At 45.6% G+C, this 19233-nt stretch overlaps 1 protein-coding gene across 4 annotated transcripts in view; it reads right to left on the minus strand.

Annotated features, from left to right (window-relative positions):
• The window catches only part of KIZ (kizuna centrosomal protein), a 385513-nt gene that overhangs the window by 291897 nt on the left and 74383 nt on the right, over positions 1 to 19233 (minus strand). For all 4 annotated transcript variants that reach the window (XM_073628139.1, XM_073628140.1, XM_073628141.1 and 1 more), the window contains one exon: positions 14100 to 14367. In XM_073628139.1, coding sequence (XP_073484240.1) covers positions 14100 to 14367 — 268 coding nt within the window. The remainder of the gene's footprint in view (positions 1 to 14099; positions 14368 to 19233) is intronic.

The raw sequence follows: 19233 nt of genomic DNA on the forward strand, positions 1-19233 counted from the left end.
TAATAGAGAGATATCAATTCATAAATGTTAGAATAAAACAAGATTTATTTTAAACAATGTTTAAAAAAATGAGACAGAATTAGATACAAAAAGTTCATTACAAAAAGTTACAAAAAGGTTTTTGTATCTAATTCTGTCTCATGATTTTTAAACATTGTTTAAATAAAATCTTGTTTTATCTAACATTTATGAATTGATATCTCTCTATTATCTCTACAACACCATTAAAGTCCCGAGGATTGTTCACCTCAAAGTCCATTTTCTCTATTTGCCAAAATAGGGATGTGGTATTTTTATATTTGGTCCTTCCTCTTTCCATTCCTTACTGTATTGAAAAGAATGGAGTGTGACTTGTCATGCGAATTTTATGTCCAAAGTCGCATGACAAATTGCACAAATTTAAATGGAGCTTAAAAGTATTTAGGACTGCTGTAATACATTTGAGCCTAAAGTATACAACCTCAACTAGTGCTCTCCCAGGCTGAGAAAATCATACAAGATATCAGAGAAGCTAGATAAAAAAAAAACATTGCAAAGAAAAAACAAACAATAAGATCATAACGACAAAATAAATAAGAATAAAAAAAAAGCAAGAAAAACATAATTAATAAGTAATAAGTAATAAGTAGTAAGTAATAAAAAGACACAGTAGAAAAAAAAAGCAAAATACCAGGGCCAGATTTCTGTAGGGCTCATGTCAATGGATATAATTTTCCTGCATTTTGATGCGCACCTAAAATGCAGGTCAGCAAAGATATTATTTTTGTACTCCACCATGAATCCTTTTTCCAACATCCATTAAGGAATACAGCTTTATGGATATAAAGCAGCCATGGGTTACACTTGCCACCTGCAGGAGAAATGGGCACTAAACGCATAGAAACTGAAGGCAGAATCCCTCAAGTCTATATCCCTCCCACCTCACACCTGCTCAGGTTTTAGCAAGCTGTCCAAAGAGAAGATAGCAGAAGAGGAAAGGGAGCTGTGTCCCTCAATGGACACCAAGAAAAGGAGTTTATTGCACGTACAACAATGCTATTTTCAGTATTTGTTCATTAAGGGAACACAGTTTTTTTGGATATTAAGCAACCAAGAGACATGCAAAAGCAGTCTGATTAAGGGATGGGCACACCCAAAACAATAAAGGCAAACCAGCACCACCAAGGCAAAAGGGAAGCCAAGGGCATTAAACAGCTGCTTGCAGAACCTATTAAACAAAACCAGCATTCGCCGAGGCAGACACATTGACCAATAGAACTTAGAAGATGGAAAGCTGGCCATAGACAGATCAAAATGCGACTGGTTCAGCAGGGACCAGCAAAATTTCATTCGATGTTCAACAAAAGTAGATTGCTAGATTGAGGTCTGTTGAATGGACATGTTGGAATATTATTGTTTGATCAGCCAATCAGCTGCAGCTGTTGATCAGTGTATTCAGAGAGTGCTGGTCCTGTTGTCAGGATAACATTTTCCAACAGGGGGGTTTGGGGAACCCACAACAGCGAGGTGGATGGAGGAATATATTCATTTTCTAACCACATTTTATTTTGAACCGCCTATGGCCAGCTTAAAGTGATTCTAAAGGCAGAAGTTTTTTTTTTATCTTCATGCATTCTATGGGGGAGGATGGGCTTAACCCGTCAACTTGGAGACAGTGCAATGTAGCATGTAAAAAAAAAAAGAGGGGGGGGGGGGGGGGGGGTATTGCTCAAATGGATGACATTAGCATCCAATGTAAAAATGGCAACCAGAAGAAAAGAAACAAAGTCAGATAGAGAGGAAAAAGAGGGTTGAGAGAGAAGAGTAAGAGAAAAATAAAAAAGGAAAGAAAGGCATAGAGGGAGAAAGGGCAGAAAAAAGAAGGGGGCTGTGGGAGAGAGAGAGAGAGAGAGAGGAGAGAGAGAGAGAGAGAGAGAGAGAGAGAGAGAGAGAGAGAGAGAGAGAGAGAGAGAGAGAGAGAGAGAGAGAGAGAGAGAGAGAGAGAGAGGGAGAGAGAGAGAGAGAGAGAGAGAGAGAGAGAGAGAGAGAGAGAGAGAGAGAGAGAGAGAGAGAGAGAGAGAGAGAGAGAGAGAGAGAAAGCCCCAGGTACTTCTAGAGGAGGTCTAAAATGTAACCCTAAAAAGACTAAAGGGAGTTACTAGTAATAGGGACTGATCAAAGTTAGGGTGGAAGATAATGTGTCATCCACAGTGTCCAGGGGGCTGCAAATTTCGCCACTACAGTTGCCCAACCTCGAAAACAGTAAGAAGGATAATGAGGGACATACTTAGCGATCCTGGCGGGGACCAAATACCAGCAGGTTATGACTTTATAATTGGTCTCTAATGCCACAATCTTCTATGAAGAGGACTTAGTAGCTTGGCAGATCTGGTTCCAGTCAGCTACATCTAGCGTTAGTCCTAAGTCTCTTTCCCACTTAGTGACATAGAAAGGGTAGAGGGCGATCCAGTGTTTAGAACGTGGGAATAAAGAGAAGATATTAGGCCTCGTCTGTGAGGTTCATTTTACAGACTTGCTCAAAGAAGGACAAGGAGGAATCAAAGGGGTCTCTGGGTATCAAGGGTGTAAGAAAATGCTTGATTTGAAGGCAACGGAAAATTTTGGAGGAAGGAATGCCATGCGATTCACAGAGAGAGGAATGGCTTGATTCCAGTGGGAGCCCGGAAGAGGTTCGCTTATGACCAGGCTGAAAAAAAGGGGAGAGAGAGGTCAAGTCTGGGTAGAAAGCAGGTTTGCGGAGAAAGGATAACATAGAGTTATGGGTGATTGACTCGAGGCGGTCCCACAAGGAAAGGGATTGATGTGTAATCGGATTGAGTATGGTGTGAAGGTCAGAGGGCGAAAGCCAAAAGGAGGTTAGCAACTGAGAGAGGGTCACACTCAACGGACTCTAAAGGTACCCATAAGGGTATTTCAGAGGTAGCATGATACTTGGGTAGTTCGGCCAATTGGGCAGCATAGAAGTACTTTGTAAAGTTAGGGAGGCCAAAACTACCTCCCAGCTTGGATACATAGAGAGAGTTTGGCCGGAAATGCGAGGACTGATGGAACTCCAAATATAAGAGGATGTGCACTATTGTAACAAACAAAGGAAATAACCCAGAACCGGGATAGGCAGCACCCAAAGGAGATATAGTATCTTAGAAAGGATGGCCATCTTGACCACTGTAATCCTGCCCATCTAGGCTAGTGGAAGGTTAGACCATTTGATCATGAGATTGGTAAGGTGGGTCAACATAGGAGGGTAATTAGCTGAATAAAGATCAGATAGGCTTGCAGTCAATGTAATACCAAAGTATGAGATGGTATGGGAAGACCAGGTTAATGGCAAAGCACTCTATAATTGGACTAGCTCATCAGTGGGTATAGAAATATTCAGAGCTGTGGATTTAAGAGGGTTGACCTTTAGGCTCAAGATACGGCCAAAGTCTTCTAGGAGTTGAAGAAGACTGAGAGCAGAAATCAGTGGGGATGACAAACAAATGTTGGGATTGGCGTGGATCAGATGGGCTAGGGGCTCAATTGCTAGACCATAAAGGAGCGGCAAAAGCGGGCAGCCCTACCGTGTACCTCTTTTAATAGCAAAAGGGTCAGATCTGTAGCCCATATAACGCACAAGGTAGTATATCCAGGTAAAGAAAATGTGTGCTGATTCCTCAATATCCAAGTATAAAGTGAAGATAAGGCCAGTGTCTAGTAGAAGACCTGATAGAATAAGGTAGCGGCCCTCTAGGTCTTTGATCTCCGCCAGGAGTGTGAAAGGAGTGGTGCGATGAAAGGCTATCAGAACTCCTCTACGTTTAGTATTGGTTGACGCCGTATACACCTGTGGATAAACTGGACTAAAGAATATGGGGGTGGAACAGGGGGTGAAAAAGCTTTAAAGGCCTTGGTTCTTTTATGCGGGGAGTTGAGCCCCTGGACATTAAGGGTTAGTATATTTTTTCCACTTCAAATTTTATTAGAAACGATAAAAAACATAGGCACCGACAAGTGCAAGAAGAGAGAGGAGGCCATCCCTGTCCTGGAGGCTCGCTACAGAGATATTAACACGCCATTATAATTCAAGGAAGCACATAGGCGGTTGTGTTGATGGGAAGTAATCCAACCAGCGCTGCCAGGTATGTAGAAATTTATCGTGGGTATCAGTTAAAATCGCCATCAATTTCTCATTCACTAGAGTATCGTATACCCAACGGAGTTGAGAATCCGTGTCTTCCACACTTTTGCAATCGTCTGTTTTGTGGTCGAGAATATATGGGTCACAAGAGTGCGCTCTCATTTGGTAGCGCCTTCTATCTTTTTGTGTAAAAGCGCCTCCCAAGTGTCTTTTCGTAAATGTATGTGTAGCATCGAATTGACCATGTTGTAGACTCTTATCCACAGTTGTTTGACCTTTGGGCATGTCCACCATATATGCTTCACATCACCTAGGTCTGAGCATCCCCTAAAGCATGTGGGAGGGTAGTTGGGAGACATTTAGCAATTCTAGCCAGAGTAAAGTACCACAGGGGCAGGACTTTGAAAGAGTTTTCTAATGTTGTTATGTTATGGGAGGAACAAAATAATGCCTCCCATGTTTTATTTCAGGTCTCGGGGGGTTTGCGTAGAACTAAAGTCCTTTTCCCAGTTGGTGCAGTAGGATGGGGAACGCATAGAGAAATGAGACCTTGGGTTGTGGGGACCATCTGACATCTGTTTTCAAATACTGTCTTTGTCCAATCATGGTTTCTTGTCAGGGATTCCAACAGATGGCAAATTTGGAGGTAATGCAATTTCTCAGAGATGTCATATTTGTCTTTGAGGTATTGGAAGGTGACAATGCTCCGAGTGGACAACACAGACTGAACAGTTGTCAAACCCTTGCTGCGCTACCAACCCTTGCTGCGCTCTCGGGACTCTCCAATCCCGTGGGGAATAAAGGGCATTTAAATATTTCAAGAAGAGGGAGGTGCAGTGATATCAGATGGGCCGAATATTTTATAGAGTCCCATACCACAAAGGTATGAGACAGGACAGGGTTTAAAGGTTTAGGGCGCAACTGGAGTGGGAGCCAGGGTATAGAAGAGAGTGGGACCAGATCAGTGTCCACTACGTCAATAAGGGTCAAGAGAGATGCGTACTTTCCTGCATATAGTTGAACAAGAGGAACCATCTGAGCCGCTTTGTAATAAGTGATGTTCGGCATCTCTAGCTCTCTCTGAATCTTAGTTCTATAGAGTAGGTGTCTATTCAATCTAGGTCTGACTGGGCCCTAAATGAACTTGAAGAGAAGACGCTGCAATGAGCAAAGGATATGCAGGGGAACCAGAACAGGCAAAACTCTAAAGGAATAAAGCAGTTTTGGCAGGAGAGTCATTTTTATAGCATATATCTGACCACGAGTCTAGCAATCGGGTAAGGGTTCTAATGAGAGGGGGATAGTTGGCTCCATATAAGGCTGAGTATGTCGGTGAAAGCGCAATCCCAAGATAAGGGATGGAATTGGACTATTGGAAGGAGAATTGAGCTTGTACCATCTGAAGAGTAGCATCCGTCAAAGAAACATTCAGTGTGCTGGATTTGGCCTGATTTACATACGGACCCGAAAGGGAGGAGAAGACGTTCAACAAGGACATTAAATTGGGAAGTGTGATATGCAGAGATGTAATGTACATCCGAATATCATCTGCAAACATAGATAGTTTTGGGTGTACACTGGCCAATTCAATACCACTGATGTCAGGACTAAGGCGGATATGTGCAGCTAGAGGTTCTAGAGCAATTATAAAGTGAAGAGGGGAAAGGGGACATCCCTGGTGAGTGCCTCAAGCTATGGAGTAGGAAGGCGATTCATGTCCCATATACTTCACAGTGGCTGAGGGGTCACTGTATAGAGCAGCAAGCCATATGGAATGAAGGGTTCGTAAAACTCTAAAGGGATAAAGCAGTTTTGGCAGGAGAGTCATTTTTATAGCATATATCCGACCACGAGTCTAGCAATCGGGTAAGGGTTCTAATTGTGAGGGGGATAGTTGGCTCCATATAAGGCTGAGTATGTCGGAGTAAGCACAATCCCGATGGAATTGGACTATTGGAAGGAGTATTGAGCTTGCACCATCTGGAATGAAGAGTTGGTATATTTAATGGCCCCATGATTGGATAAGAAATAATCTAGAAGTGCAACTTGTGCGATTGGGGTCCTCTAGATAGTGCCAGGGAACGGCGGGGGAGGGGAAAAGAGGAGAGCAGAGGAAAGATAAGGAGATAAGAGCAAAAAGACAAAAAGGATAAAAAACACCAACAAACACAAGCTGTGGAGGGAAAAATTTGGTTCCCTAGGACTAGTGGAGATCCGCATGTTCAAGGGACAAAAAAATGGTCCATGAAACCTCTTCAAAATAGGATATATGGATTAGGTGGGGGAACGCAGTGACCAACACTAGGGTCACTACAGCCCAACTTAAATCTATCATGCAACCACAATGTGGGATAATCTAACAATAACAACAGCTGGTATAGTATGAACATGAGAGGCTCGATAAGGTAGGGAAAATATATATATATATATATATATATATATATATATATATATATATATACACATGGGGGGGAGGGAAGGGGGGAAAAGGGGGAGGGGAGAAGGAGGGGAGAAGAATGAGGGGAAAGACGGAGGGTAAGAGAGATTATAGAGCCCCTGGGGTCTGTAAACATGTATACAAGGGTTCACAGGAACCTAGAAAAAAAAATCGTAACACCATAACAGTTCTAATACAACACGCAGCATAACCGTAGCAGAAGGAACATAGCAATAGGTATAACCATAACTTCAGTGATTGAGAGGATCAAGGCCCAAGTACAGAAGTCAACCAAAAGGAACCGAAATTGCTCAAGCAAAATCAGAGATATTAAGCATACCTAGGCTAATGGGCTACTACTCCCAGTATGGAACATGGTTGGGAAGAATGGGACATGACATGGTAAAACAATGTCAGAAATAAAATGAAAAACAACGAGCCATTTTAACCAAACAATAGGAGTTAGGGTAGGTGCCAAGGTGCGCAGACAAGGGATGTCTGAGAGTATATAGAGACTTTGATGTATCATATCAGCCGGTTAAACAAAAAACATCGACCTGGGAAGGAGAGTCTACAAAGGTGTCAGGGAAAAAAAAAAGCTGAGTTAGACTTACCGGTAACTCCTTTTCTGAGAGTCTTCCAGGACAGCCCATGAGACCTTGGGCTCCTCCTACCAGGACAGGAAACACGTCACCCCCACCAGATAAAAGGGCGGTCCTCCAGGCCCATGTCAGTATTCTCAAGAACCGTAGGACCCTGCAAAACATATGCATAATACACATAACTTCAGACAATACCGGGTGGGAATCCGGCTGTCCTGGAAGACTCTCAGAAAAAGAGTTACCGGTAAGTCTAACTCAGCTTTTCTCCAAGCGTCTTCCAGGACAGCCCATGAGACGATGAGCCAGAACTTACCAGTCTAGGGAGGGACAACTGCCTGAAGGACCTTACGACCAAACGCCTGCTCCTGAGCTGATAGGAGATCCAGGCGATAATGTTTAATGAAGGTCGAGTAACTGGACCAAGTGGCAGCCCTGCAAATTTGTTCCGGTGAGGCACCAGCCCTCTCAGCCCAAGACGTAGACAAGGCTCTAGTTGAGTGCGCAGTAACAAAAGGTGTAGGGACCTCCCTAATTTTGTAAGCTTCCAAGATGGCTTGCTTTATCCATCTAGCCAATGTGGCTTTAGATGCACTATTCCCCTTGTAAACTCCAGAAAAGAGGACAAACAAGGCATCAGTTTTCCTAAAGGTCTTCGTGACCTCAAGATAGACCAAGAGAATCCTTCTTACATCTAGAAAACTAAATTTTCTTTCTAAGTCGCCCTGTGGCGAACTACAAAAGGTTGGCAAACCAATGTTCTGAGATCGGTGGAATGTACTTGCCACCTTGGGCAAAAAACCTGGATCGGTTCGTAACACAACTCGATCCTCAAAAATCGTGAGAAAGCGCTCCCTAACTGATAGGGCCTGCAACTCACTTACCCTACGAGCTGAGGTAACAGCTATAAGGAACACAGTATTTAATGTAAGTAACTTAACTGACATACTTTCCAGAGGTTCAAACGGAAATTCTACCAGAGTTTGAAGTACTAGGGACAGATCCCACGTTGGACAACTTCTCACTACTACTGGTCTGGCCCTAGAGATAGATTTGAAAAATCTGGCTATAGTGGGATTTTCCAGGAGAGAAAACTGGAGGAACACACTAATAGCTGCCGCCTGTACCTTTAAGGTACTAACAGAAAGACCTTTGTCGACACCCTCTTGGAAAAATTCCAAAATAGACGGAATATCATGAGCTAATCTATCATTTTCAGATAACCATGAGTTAAACCTTTTCCAAACTTTGGAATATATGGCTCTAGTAACTGGCTTCCTGCAATTAACGAGAGTCCTGACTACTTTGTCAGAGAACCCTTGGGCGCTCAGTATCTTTTCTTCAGATACCAGGCCGTCAAGTTTAAGGAAACCACCTGAGGGTGTGATACTGGACCCTGCAATAATAGGTCTTCCCTTTCCGGAAGACTCCACGGAGGCTCTGAAACCAGAGACTGTAGCAGGGAAAACCATGGCCTCTTGGGCCAAAACGGGGCAATTAGAATCAGATCTGTCTCTTCCAGCTGAAACTTCCGGAGGACTTCTGGAATCAGCCTGATTGGCGGAAAGGCATAACATAGGCCTGGAGGCCACGGGTTTGCCAGAGCATCGATCCCCAAGGCTTGGTCTGCCGGGTTCATGGAAAAGAATATCTCCGTCTTGCGGTTGTTTCGGTTTGCGAACAAATCCGCTACCGGATAACCCCATCTCTTGGTGAGGTCTGCAAAGACTTCGGGATGAAGGGACCAGTTGTCTCGGTCTATCCTGTGACGGCTGAGATAATCTGCCAGGCAATTGTTTTTCCCCTTCAGGTGTACAGCAGAAATGGAGGCTAGATTCCCCTCTGCCCATGAAAGGATCTCCTGGGCAATGGACTGAAGCCTCCGGCTTCTCGTGCCTCCCTGCTTGTTGATATACGCGACTGTCGCTATATTGTCTGACAGGATTTGGAGGTTGTGACCCCTGACCTCCATCTGAAAAGACTGGAGGGCTCTCTGGACTGCAAGCAGCTCTCTTTGATTGGATGAGGCCCTTGCCTCCTCTGGTGACCACTCTCCTTGTGCTACTGCATTGCTGAGGTGGGCCCCCCATCCCCAGGAACTCGCATCCGTGGTAATCCTTCGGGAAATGGGAAAGGACCATGGGAGACCTCCTGCTAGGTGCTGACCAGCTCTCCACCACCACAGGCTTCTTTTTATCCTGTCGGGAAGCCAGATCCTTGACTCCAGGGACCTTACGTCCACTTCCCAGTTTCTTAAAAGAAACCTTTGTAACGGACGCTGACGGAATCTCGCCCATGGTACTGCGGGAAAACATGAGATCATAAGACCCACTGCCCTCGACACCTGTCTCAGAGAGACCGACTGGTTGGTCTGCAATGTTGACATAGTCTGGAACACTTTGGTAATCTTCTCCTGAGGAAGAAAAACTCTTTGGTTCACGGAGTAAAAATCGTAACCCAGATAAGTTACTTTCTGGGCCGGAATCAAGGACGATTTTTCTTTGTTTATTAGCCAGCCTAGGGACTGTAAGAAGTCCTGTACAGCCTGGAGATCTTCCAACAGCCTTTGGTATGATTTTGCCACTATCAGGAGGTCGTTTAAGTAAGGGATAACCGTTATTGCCTTTAATCTTAGAGGAGCCAGCACTTCCCCCAACACCTTCGTAAAGATGCGTGGGGCTGAGGAAAGACCGAAGGGGAGGGCCTGAAATTGAAAATGTCGGGTCCCCATACCCGTCTTCACTGCCAATCTCAAAAACTTTTGGAAGGCTGGATGGATAGGGATGTGAAGATAAGCATCCCTTAAGTCCAACGTGGCCATAAAGCAGTTTGGGTATAGTAGGTTTTTGATTGTAAAAACCGTCTCCATACGGAAATGCTTGTATCTGATGGACTTGTTTAAGGTCCGGAGATTCAGGATAAGTCTAAACTTTCCTGCCAGCTTTCTGACCACAAATACATGGGAATAGAATCCCTTGCCCCGCTCCGATCGAGGAACAGGAATCAGGACTTTTTGATCTAATAAGTCTCCGATCTGGAGACCCAGAGCCCTCGCTTTCTCCCGATCTTGTGGAGGAAATTCGACCAACAAACGTTCTGGTGGTTGGTGAACAAACTCCAGCCTGTACCCTTTGGTCACTAGGTCCAGGATGAAGGGGCTCAGAGTGACTGCTGCCCACTGTGGGATGAAGGCCCTCAATCTCCCTCCCACCGGGGAACACAAGTCACTGCGGCTTGGCGGGCTGTTGAGGAGGGTTAAATAGCACTCTCCCTTTGCCTCTGCCTTTGTGCCCAGTCCAATGCTTTTTCGGCCTGCTGTCCTTTTCTCTAGGACTCTGTTGCCTGTTTTGGCCACGAAAAATTTTTCTGGCTGTCTGAACTCTCTTTTTCTCTGGAAACGCCTTTTTCTTATCAGCCGTGCGTTCCAGTGCCTCCTGTAGACCTGGGCCAAATAAATGATCGCCAGTTAAAGGAAGGCCACAAAGGCGCAACTTGGAGGCCGAGTCCCCTGACCAGGTCTTAAGCCAAAGGCTTCTCCTGGCCGAGTTCACTAGAGCCGAAGTCCTGGCTGACATTCTTACCGACTCAGCGGAAGAATCTGCCAAAAAACCCACTGCCTGAAATAGGAGAGGAAAAGACTTTAAAATTTGCTCTCTGGAGGTACCTGCTGACAGATGTGACTGAATCTGAGTCAACCAAACCTCCAGATTTCTGGCCACACAAGTGGAAGCCAAAGCTGGTTTCAGGTTTCCAACTGCTGAGTCCCAGGCTCTGTGGAGAAGGATATCCCCCCTCTTGTCCATCGGATCCTTAAGCGTACCCATATCATCAAACGAAAGGTCCGAGTTTTTTGAAACTTTTGAAAGAGGTGCGTCTAACTTGGGATTCTTATTCCATGGCTGCGCAGTGTCCTCATCAAAAGGAAACCTCCTTTTTAGGTTACTAGAGAAGAATGGTTTTCTCTCAGGATTATCCCATTCCAGTTTAATAGTATCAACCAAAGAACTATGAACTGGAAACACTCTTGATTTTCTCTTATGTAATCCTTTATACATAAGGTCATGTTTGGATAACTGAACCTCTTCCTCTTTTAATTCAAGGGTAGTATAGATAGCCTTTAATAAGTCATCTACATCCTCAACAGATAACTTAAATCTTGAGCCTCGAGTGGATTCTCTATCTCTGGGCTCTGTATCTGACCCTGATTCTTCCAGAGAAGAACGGGTAGATCTGACCTCAGCCTCAGAGTCTTCACTCTCTGCCTGCTGCGGAGTGCTTACTGACGCCTTCAGTGAAGACGGACTCTCTGCTGGAGTCTGGAGCTTGTCAATAAGCGTTCTAAAGGAACTGAAGGTGGACGCAAGCTCATCCCTAACAGAAGTAAGCATCTTCTGGCAAGAGGCAACCGGGTCATCCTTTACTAGGCCTTCTATACAGGTGCGACAAACTGCTTTGCTCCATGAGGAGCTCAATTTGTTTGCGCAAACCGCACATTTCCTTTTAAGTGGCTGCGCTTGGGCCTTGTCCTGAGTCTTGGTCTGCAAGACAAAATAAATGACCCACAATGTAATTAAAGCCACACAATCACTCCGTAACACCACGTGCAGGAGGGAGGAAATGTGTCCCCTTACACCCACTACTACAGAGGGGGGAGGGGGAGGGAACACTCACAGGGATAGTAAGGTGGTGACAGAACACCCCAGGCTTACCTGTGAGGTGCTGGTGTTGGGAACTGCATCCGCTGCCTGTGCAGGTACTGCAGGAGGATGCATTCTGCCCCTCTTGGTCATCCACAGCCTGGCTGCTTAACACCAAGAAACACCAGCAGCCAGCGTTCTCTGTTCGCGCCGTTTATGAAGACTGGAACCTCGTCTCCGGCGCCCGATGATGATGTCATATGCCCCGGAAGTAACCCTCTCCAGGCACTTCCTGTGGGCCAGCTTGGAGCGCAATAGCTCCGCCCCCTCGAACGCTGCGGCTTCCTCCATTCCTTGCTCAGATCAGCCAGGCTGTCGGCAGGGAAGGACAACCGAAGCTCAGCTGAGCTAGAGTGCAATGCACTGCGCTAGGGGCACAACCTCACACCGGTCCTGGCCCTCTCCAGGCACTGAGGACAGAGAACAGCAACACAGCCAACCTCCCCAGCGGTGTGCTGCTTCTGGCAGAGGAAGAGGTAAGTGATATGCCCCAGAAAAAAGCCATACAAAGCCCCTGCTTATAAGGCCTATGGGAGCAGGTTCCATGAACATGTTACCCCCCGTCCGGAGGAAACACAAATAACTGACATGGGCCTGGAGGACCGCCCTTTTATCTGGTGGGGGTAACGTGTTTCCTGTCCTGGTAGGAGGAGCCCAAGGTCTCATGGGCTGTCCTGGAAGACGCTTGGAGAAAAAGGGGGGGGGTTTAAAAGGTGAAAGTTGGAAGGTTAGGGGTAAGGGAGGGAAAGGGGTAGGGAGGGAAAGGGGTAGGGAGGGAAGCAAGGGGAGGAAGGGGTAGGGAGAAAGGGGCTACGAGGCAAGGAGGAAATAACACACGTATTGTATTTAGACTGGCACCATAAACAGTAAATCCTTAGGTGCAGAGGATCCGCAGGCCAGAAGAGCCAGTTGACAGGAAAAAAGCAGTAATGAACCAGCTAGCAGAAGAAGGAGTCTGCTCTATTCACAGCAGGGTAGTCAAGTCGGAGCAGTCAAATCTCCAACCAGAGCACCACATGGGCTGCAAAAAAAAAATTGGGAAACCCGAGCTCCTTGGTGATTAGAGTCAATCCAAATAGTCCAGATGGGTTGGATCGATCGTGAATGAGTTGATATGAGTGGCCCTGAAAGACTAGAGAATCTTTGTTACGAGCAGCGGCCAGGAGCTTTTTCTTAGAGTAATAAAAGTGTAGTCTTGCAATGATGTCACGAGGTAGACTGTCTCTCTGACGCGGGGCTAGGGCTTGATGGACCCTGTCCATTTCTAGGTGTTCGATTGATATTGCAGGGGCCAATTCTTAAAAAAGGGTCATTACGGTAGATTGTACATCAATGATGGACTCAGGAAGTCCGCGGATGCAGAGATTTGATCATCGGGCCCTGTTCTCAAAGTCCTACTTCAGATTTTCCACTCTGAGGGCCTCAGGCTCATCTTTGTGGTTGTGAGCATGGATGTCCAGTTCCTCAACTCCCTGTCCAAGTTCAACAGTACGTTGTCCCTGATTTCCCGGGACAATTTGTCAGTTACGTGATCAGAGGTCTGTTTGAGCAATTTAGTGAGCATCCGTTCGAACTGCCTAAGTAGATCAGGAGGCACAGAGTCAGTAAACCCCAGGTCTGTGTCTGACTGACCATCTGCTGCAGGGATAGGCTGTTTGGCGGGCCGCAGAGCAGAGAGGCTGATGCTGCCACCATCTTGGACGAGGCCCGTGCAAGCACCTCCAAAATAGATTTGATACATAGCGCAGGCCGTACACCGTCCTGTGCGCACCGGGATTGGCTCTGGGAAGGAAAGAGGTGGTGGGTGAGCAGTATCAAGTCCGTCATTGGACACCGATGGCAAAAAAAAAACCCCTGACCAGGATTATAATGCCCCCTTGCTCAATCCAAAAGGTTTTGCCTTTAGTTCTACTTTAATGAACATGGTTTTGGGATGTCTACAGTGGGCTTTAGCCTGCTGTCAACTGAATCTGGGTCAGAAATGCAGAACGAAATGCACTCTTGTGACCCACAAGAGAAGAAAGGCCAGAGTCCTTTTAAGGCATGCCTCTTTAGGACATGTTGGTAATAGGAGGGGTTATACCCAGGGAAGTCAAAGACACTGCTAGAAAGCAGTGCAACGCAAAGGTTTCAGAATTCCTGTGTCTCTCAGTGGGGGCCAGAGGAAAAAAAAGGTGTTGGCTATAGTTTCATTTTAAACACCAATTGCAAAAGATACTTTGTTATATATTAGTTCCTAGACTTACCTGCTTATTGTAGATACAGATGAAGACTCTTCATGTGAATTTTGATCTCTTGTACTTTCCAAATGTTTGTCAGTAAGTCTTTTGTTAGATATCCATTCCACATTCTCAGCTTTAGATTTCTGAGCATTTGTAGAACACCCTTCTTTCCTGTCTATGGCCTCAGGGAGTTCATCAGCAGACATCTCATCTGAATCAGTGATGGAGACTGTGAGGTCACTACTGCTGTTAAAAAAATCATCATCTTCTTGTTTTGATAGCTGATGCGTACCTATTGATAGAAAACAGTGGGACAATTTATAAAAACTGTGTAATATATAAGACAGGGGTAGGCAACCTTGGCCCTCCAGCTGTGGTGAAACTACAAGTCCCATGAGACATTGCAAGACCCTGAAAATCACAGGCATGACTCCTAGAGGCAGAGGCATGATGGGATTTGTAGTTTCATCACAACTGGAGTGCTGAGGTTGCCTAACCTTGATATAAGACAATCAGCGCAGACAATGTGTTTACAAAAAGTTGCAAGCTGAACTTCAGGTTGATCACATCACCTCAGATACATATAAAAATTAAAATAAGTGCAGCGCAACATCAATAATGTCCTTCAGTTTCTAAAATTTCCACCAAGGAACCACAAGTGCCAGAAAGGAACTAGAGAAACCACATGAGAAGATGACTCCAATCCACTAGTAATGAGCGACAATCCCTCCACAGCTGTAAGCAATGCATCGAGTTACAGCTACAGGAGCTGAGTCCATCCAACAGGAATGGGGTATATGGTTATATTGACGCCTTTGTTCCGTGCGCCAAGGATACACTTATATAGCGTTTGAGACAGCTTCACATTAACATCCAGGCTGTTTCACACTACGGGAGTGCTGGCGATCCATTTTCAATTCTCCTGTGGAGACAAGTGTATTTGACTTCCTGGTGATTCTGGGGTCCACTCGCTCTGTTAAGCGTTCACGTTTCAGTCGGTGGAGGGATTGTCACTCATTACTAGTGAATTGGAGTCATCTTCTCATGTGGTTTCCCCTATTTCCTTTCTGGGACTTGTGGCTCCTTGGTGGATATTTTAGAAACTGAAAGACATTATTGATGTTGCGCTGCACTTATTTTTATTTTTAAATATATAAAACCTGTGGGGACACAAAATGTTCATAAAATGATCATCGCATTAAAAAAAATACAAGGACTGTACCAGACGTAATGCTAAATTGGGCATAACATTTTTATTAACTTACATAGGTTTTTCAATTTTCACACGTTGGTGGAGTAATTCTTTCACTATAGCAACTCTTCTTTTTCACTACAGGTAAATAGTAAATTCCAAGCAGAAGCAACATGCTGTCATTAAGTTCTTGATGAAGGAGGGGTACAGGCTGGCTGACTTCAGCAGAAGGCTCTGGAATGTTGATGGAGATGACAACACTGACAAGATCAATGTGCACAGATAGATTAAGAAGATGGGGAAACCAGCACTGATGATATACCCCACAGTGGGAAATCATCAAATGAGACCACTAACACACTAAGTTCAGTTAGTGGAACTCAAACACAGCATGTTTCTGCTTGAAATCCATTATTTACCTGCAATAAATACTATAGAGCAAGGGCCTCCAAACTGCGGCCCTTTGCTTACCTTTATCCGTCTCTTGGGGCACTATTCCTCCAACTGACACCAATAATGGGGGCACTATTCCTCCCACTGACACCAAAAATGGGGGCACTATTTCTCTCACTGACACCAATAATGGGGGCACTATTCCTCCCACTGACACCAATAATGGGGGGCACTATTCCTTCCACTGACACCAATAATGGGGGGCACTATTCCTCCCACTGACACCAATGATGGGGGCACTAGTCCTCCCACTGACACCAATGATGGGGGCACCAGTCCTCCCACTGACACCAATAATGGGGGCACTAGTCCTCCCACTGACACCAATAATGGGGGCACTAGTCCTCCCGCTGGCACCAATAATTTATTTATTTTTATTTATTTCAGGTACTTATATAGCGCCGTCAATTTACGCAGCGCTTTACATATACATTGTACATTCACATCAGTCCCTACCCTCAAGGAGCTTACACTCTAAGGTCCTTAACTCCACATTCATACATACTAGGGACAATTTTAGACAGGATCCAATTAACCTACCAGCATGTTTTTTGAAGTGTGGGAGGAAACCGGAGTACCCGGAGGAAACCTACGCAGGCACAGGGAGAACATGCAAACTCCAGGCAGGTAGTGTCATGTTGGGATTCAAACCAGCAACCCTTCTTACTGCTAGGTGAAAGTGCTAACCACACCACTGTGCTGCCCAATAACGGAGGGCATGACTCCTCCCAGTGACACCAATGATGGGGCACTATTTCTCCCCTTAATACTAAAGCTGGTTTACCCCCACTGATGCCAGGTAATTTTCTACTCCCACTGGCCACACTCCAACCCCCCTAAAGGAACAGTAAACTGGCCCTGTGTTTAGAAAGCTTGCAGATCCCTGCTATAGAAGAAGAGTTACTCTAGCAACAAGTGAAATTTGACCGACCTACTGTATGCAAGTTAATAAAAAAAAAGTTATGCCCACCTTTGCATAATGCCGCGTACACACGGTCGGACTTTTCGGCTACAAAAGTCCGACAGCCCGTCCGACAGACTTTCGACGGACTTTTGGCGGACTTTCTAACAACCGGACTTGCCTACACATGATCACACCAAAGTCCGATGGATTCGTACATGATGACGTACATCAGACTAAAATAAGGAAGTTGATAGCCAATAGCCAATAGCTGCCCTAGCGTCGGTTTTTGTCCGTCGGACTAGCATACAGACGAGCGGATTTCTGGGTCTGGCGGAGTTACGACGTAAAGATTTGAAGCATGTTCCAAATCTAAAGTACGTCAGATTTGTGACTGGAAAAGTCCGCTGAAGGTTCAGTGAAGCCCACACATGATCGGATTGTTCGCCGGATTTGGTCCGTCAGACCAGTCCGGTCGAAAAGTCTGACCCTGTGTATGCAGCATTACTTTCGGTACAGCCCTGATAAAATGTTATCATAGATACGGTAAGTCATTATGACATTCAAATGTAAGCTTTGACTTACAATCCACTTTTTACTGCAGGTAAGCCTATAATAAGGCTTTCCTGTAGCTACCCCGGATATCTCTTAAACCTACACGGTTTAGGATATATCCCCTGTATCAGCATGTGCCAACGTTATCGTCACATGCACGCTGAAGCAATGGCTCGTTTGTGCTGTCGATTCAGCTAGTGTGCCGTTACCGGCGGCTGCCGCGCGCATGCATGGAAGTGACGTCATCGCGGCTCCTGCCAATCACAGCACTGGAGCCCGCGATACCCAGAAGTAAGGCTGCTTTCACACTGGGGGGCTTTACAGGCGCTATAAATAGCACCTGCATATCGCCTGTAAAGCGCCTCTCCTCTCACTCCAGTTTGGAAGCCCGAGTGCTTTCACACTGGAGCGGTGCGCTTGCAGAACGGTAAAAAAAAGAAGTCCTGCAAGCAGCATCTTTGCAGCGCTGTAGGAGCAGTGTATACACCGCTCCTTAAGGCGCCCCTGCCCCCTGAAATCAATGGGCAGCGCCGCTGAACCGCTGGCAAAGCGCCACTGGCAACTTTGCGGGAGGTTTTAACCCTTTTTGGGCCGCTAGCGAGATTTAAAAGCACCCCGCTAGCGGCTGAATAGCGCCACTAAAACTATGGTAAAGCGGTGCTTTACCGCCGATGCCCCCAATGCCCCAGTGTGAAAGTAGCCTAACTCCGAGAGCGATGTCGCTGGCCGGAGCAGTGTACGGGCACCGCTGCGGGGGCTTTGATCTAAGGTGAGTATTTCATAACGAGCTAGTTGGCTATGCATACTAGCTCATTATGCCTTTGTCTTGCAGATTTTTTTTTGTTTGTTTTTTTGTGGGTTTAAAATCACTTTAAAGTGGTTGTAAATCTCAGACATAAAATATGAACAAAAGCATATCCCTCTATAACAGGCATATGCAATTAGCGGACCTTCAGCTGTTGCAGAACTACAAGTCCCATGAGGCATAGCAAGACTCTGATAGCCACAAGCATGACACCCAGAGGCAGAGGCATGATGGGACTTGTAGTTTTGCAACAGCTGGAGGTCCGCTAATTGCATATCCCTGCTCTATAGTATGTATTTGTCTCAAACCAGATCACTAAGTGTCATTTCTGTCAGCTGCCCTGTTCCTCTGCTTTAAGCATGAGTCACTTTCGATGAGTTTTTCTGACACCAAGAGAAAAAGGTGACAGGGGAGGGAGCTCTAGCAGATTGACAGCTTCAGCTGCACTGTGAGCAGTGAGAAGAGGGTGTGCCCCTTCCCTCCAATCAGCTCTCAGAGCTCTCCTCACTGATGTAACTTCAGCTCTCCACCTCCTGCTTTTTAGAGATCCTGTTTAAATTCTGCACTTTGAATGGATGTAGGGGAAAGACTGCTGCAGATAAACAGGTACAACTTATATGGTAGGATTTGTTTAATCTCAGTGTATCACATGAGGCCAGTCAGGTAAGGGTTTACATCCACTTTAACCGCTTAAATACAGGGCACTTTTACCCCCTTCCTCCCCAAGCCAATTTTCAGCACTGTCACAATTTGGATGACAATTGTGCAGTCATGCAACGTTGTACCCAAATGAAATATTTATCAGTTTTTTCACACAAATAGAGCTTTCTTTTGGTGGTAATTAAAGTGGAAGTAAATCCTCCTATCATTTTCATCCAAGGAAGCTGCCATCTTGGCCTCTGTTTGATCTACAACTGCCATGATGCTGCACATGTGATTAGCTATGACACCAGCCATTGGATGGTTTGACAGTTTGGTTGAGAGCAAAACCAATGGGAGTGTTACATTCCCGGCACGTGCTGAAAATTAAACTGTTTTTTGAAACTTAAATGGATGGGTGTACTTCTGCTTTAAAGGAGTTGTAAAGGCAGAAGGTAAAAAAGCCTTGTGTGTGTAGCAGCCTCCCCAGTACCCCCCCCCCCCCCCCAATGACTTACCTGAGCCCCCTCTCTCTCCTGTGATGTCCACGAGTGTGTAAGCCATGCGGGACACTCCTCCTGATTGGCTGAGACACAGCAGCGGCACCACTGGC

This window comes from Aquarana catesbeiana, linkage group LG04 (genome assembly GCF_042186555.1).
Source record: "Aquarana catesbeiana isolate 2022-GZ linkage group LG04, ASM4218655v1, whole genome shotgun sequence".
In the NCBI taxonomy this organism is placed as follows: domain Eukaryota; kingdom Metazoa; phylum Chordata; class Amphibia; order Anura; family Ranidae; genus Aquarana; species Aquarana catesbeiana.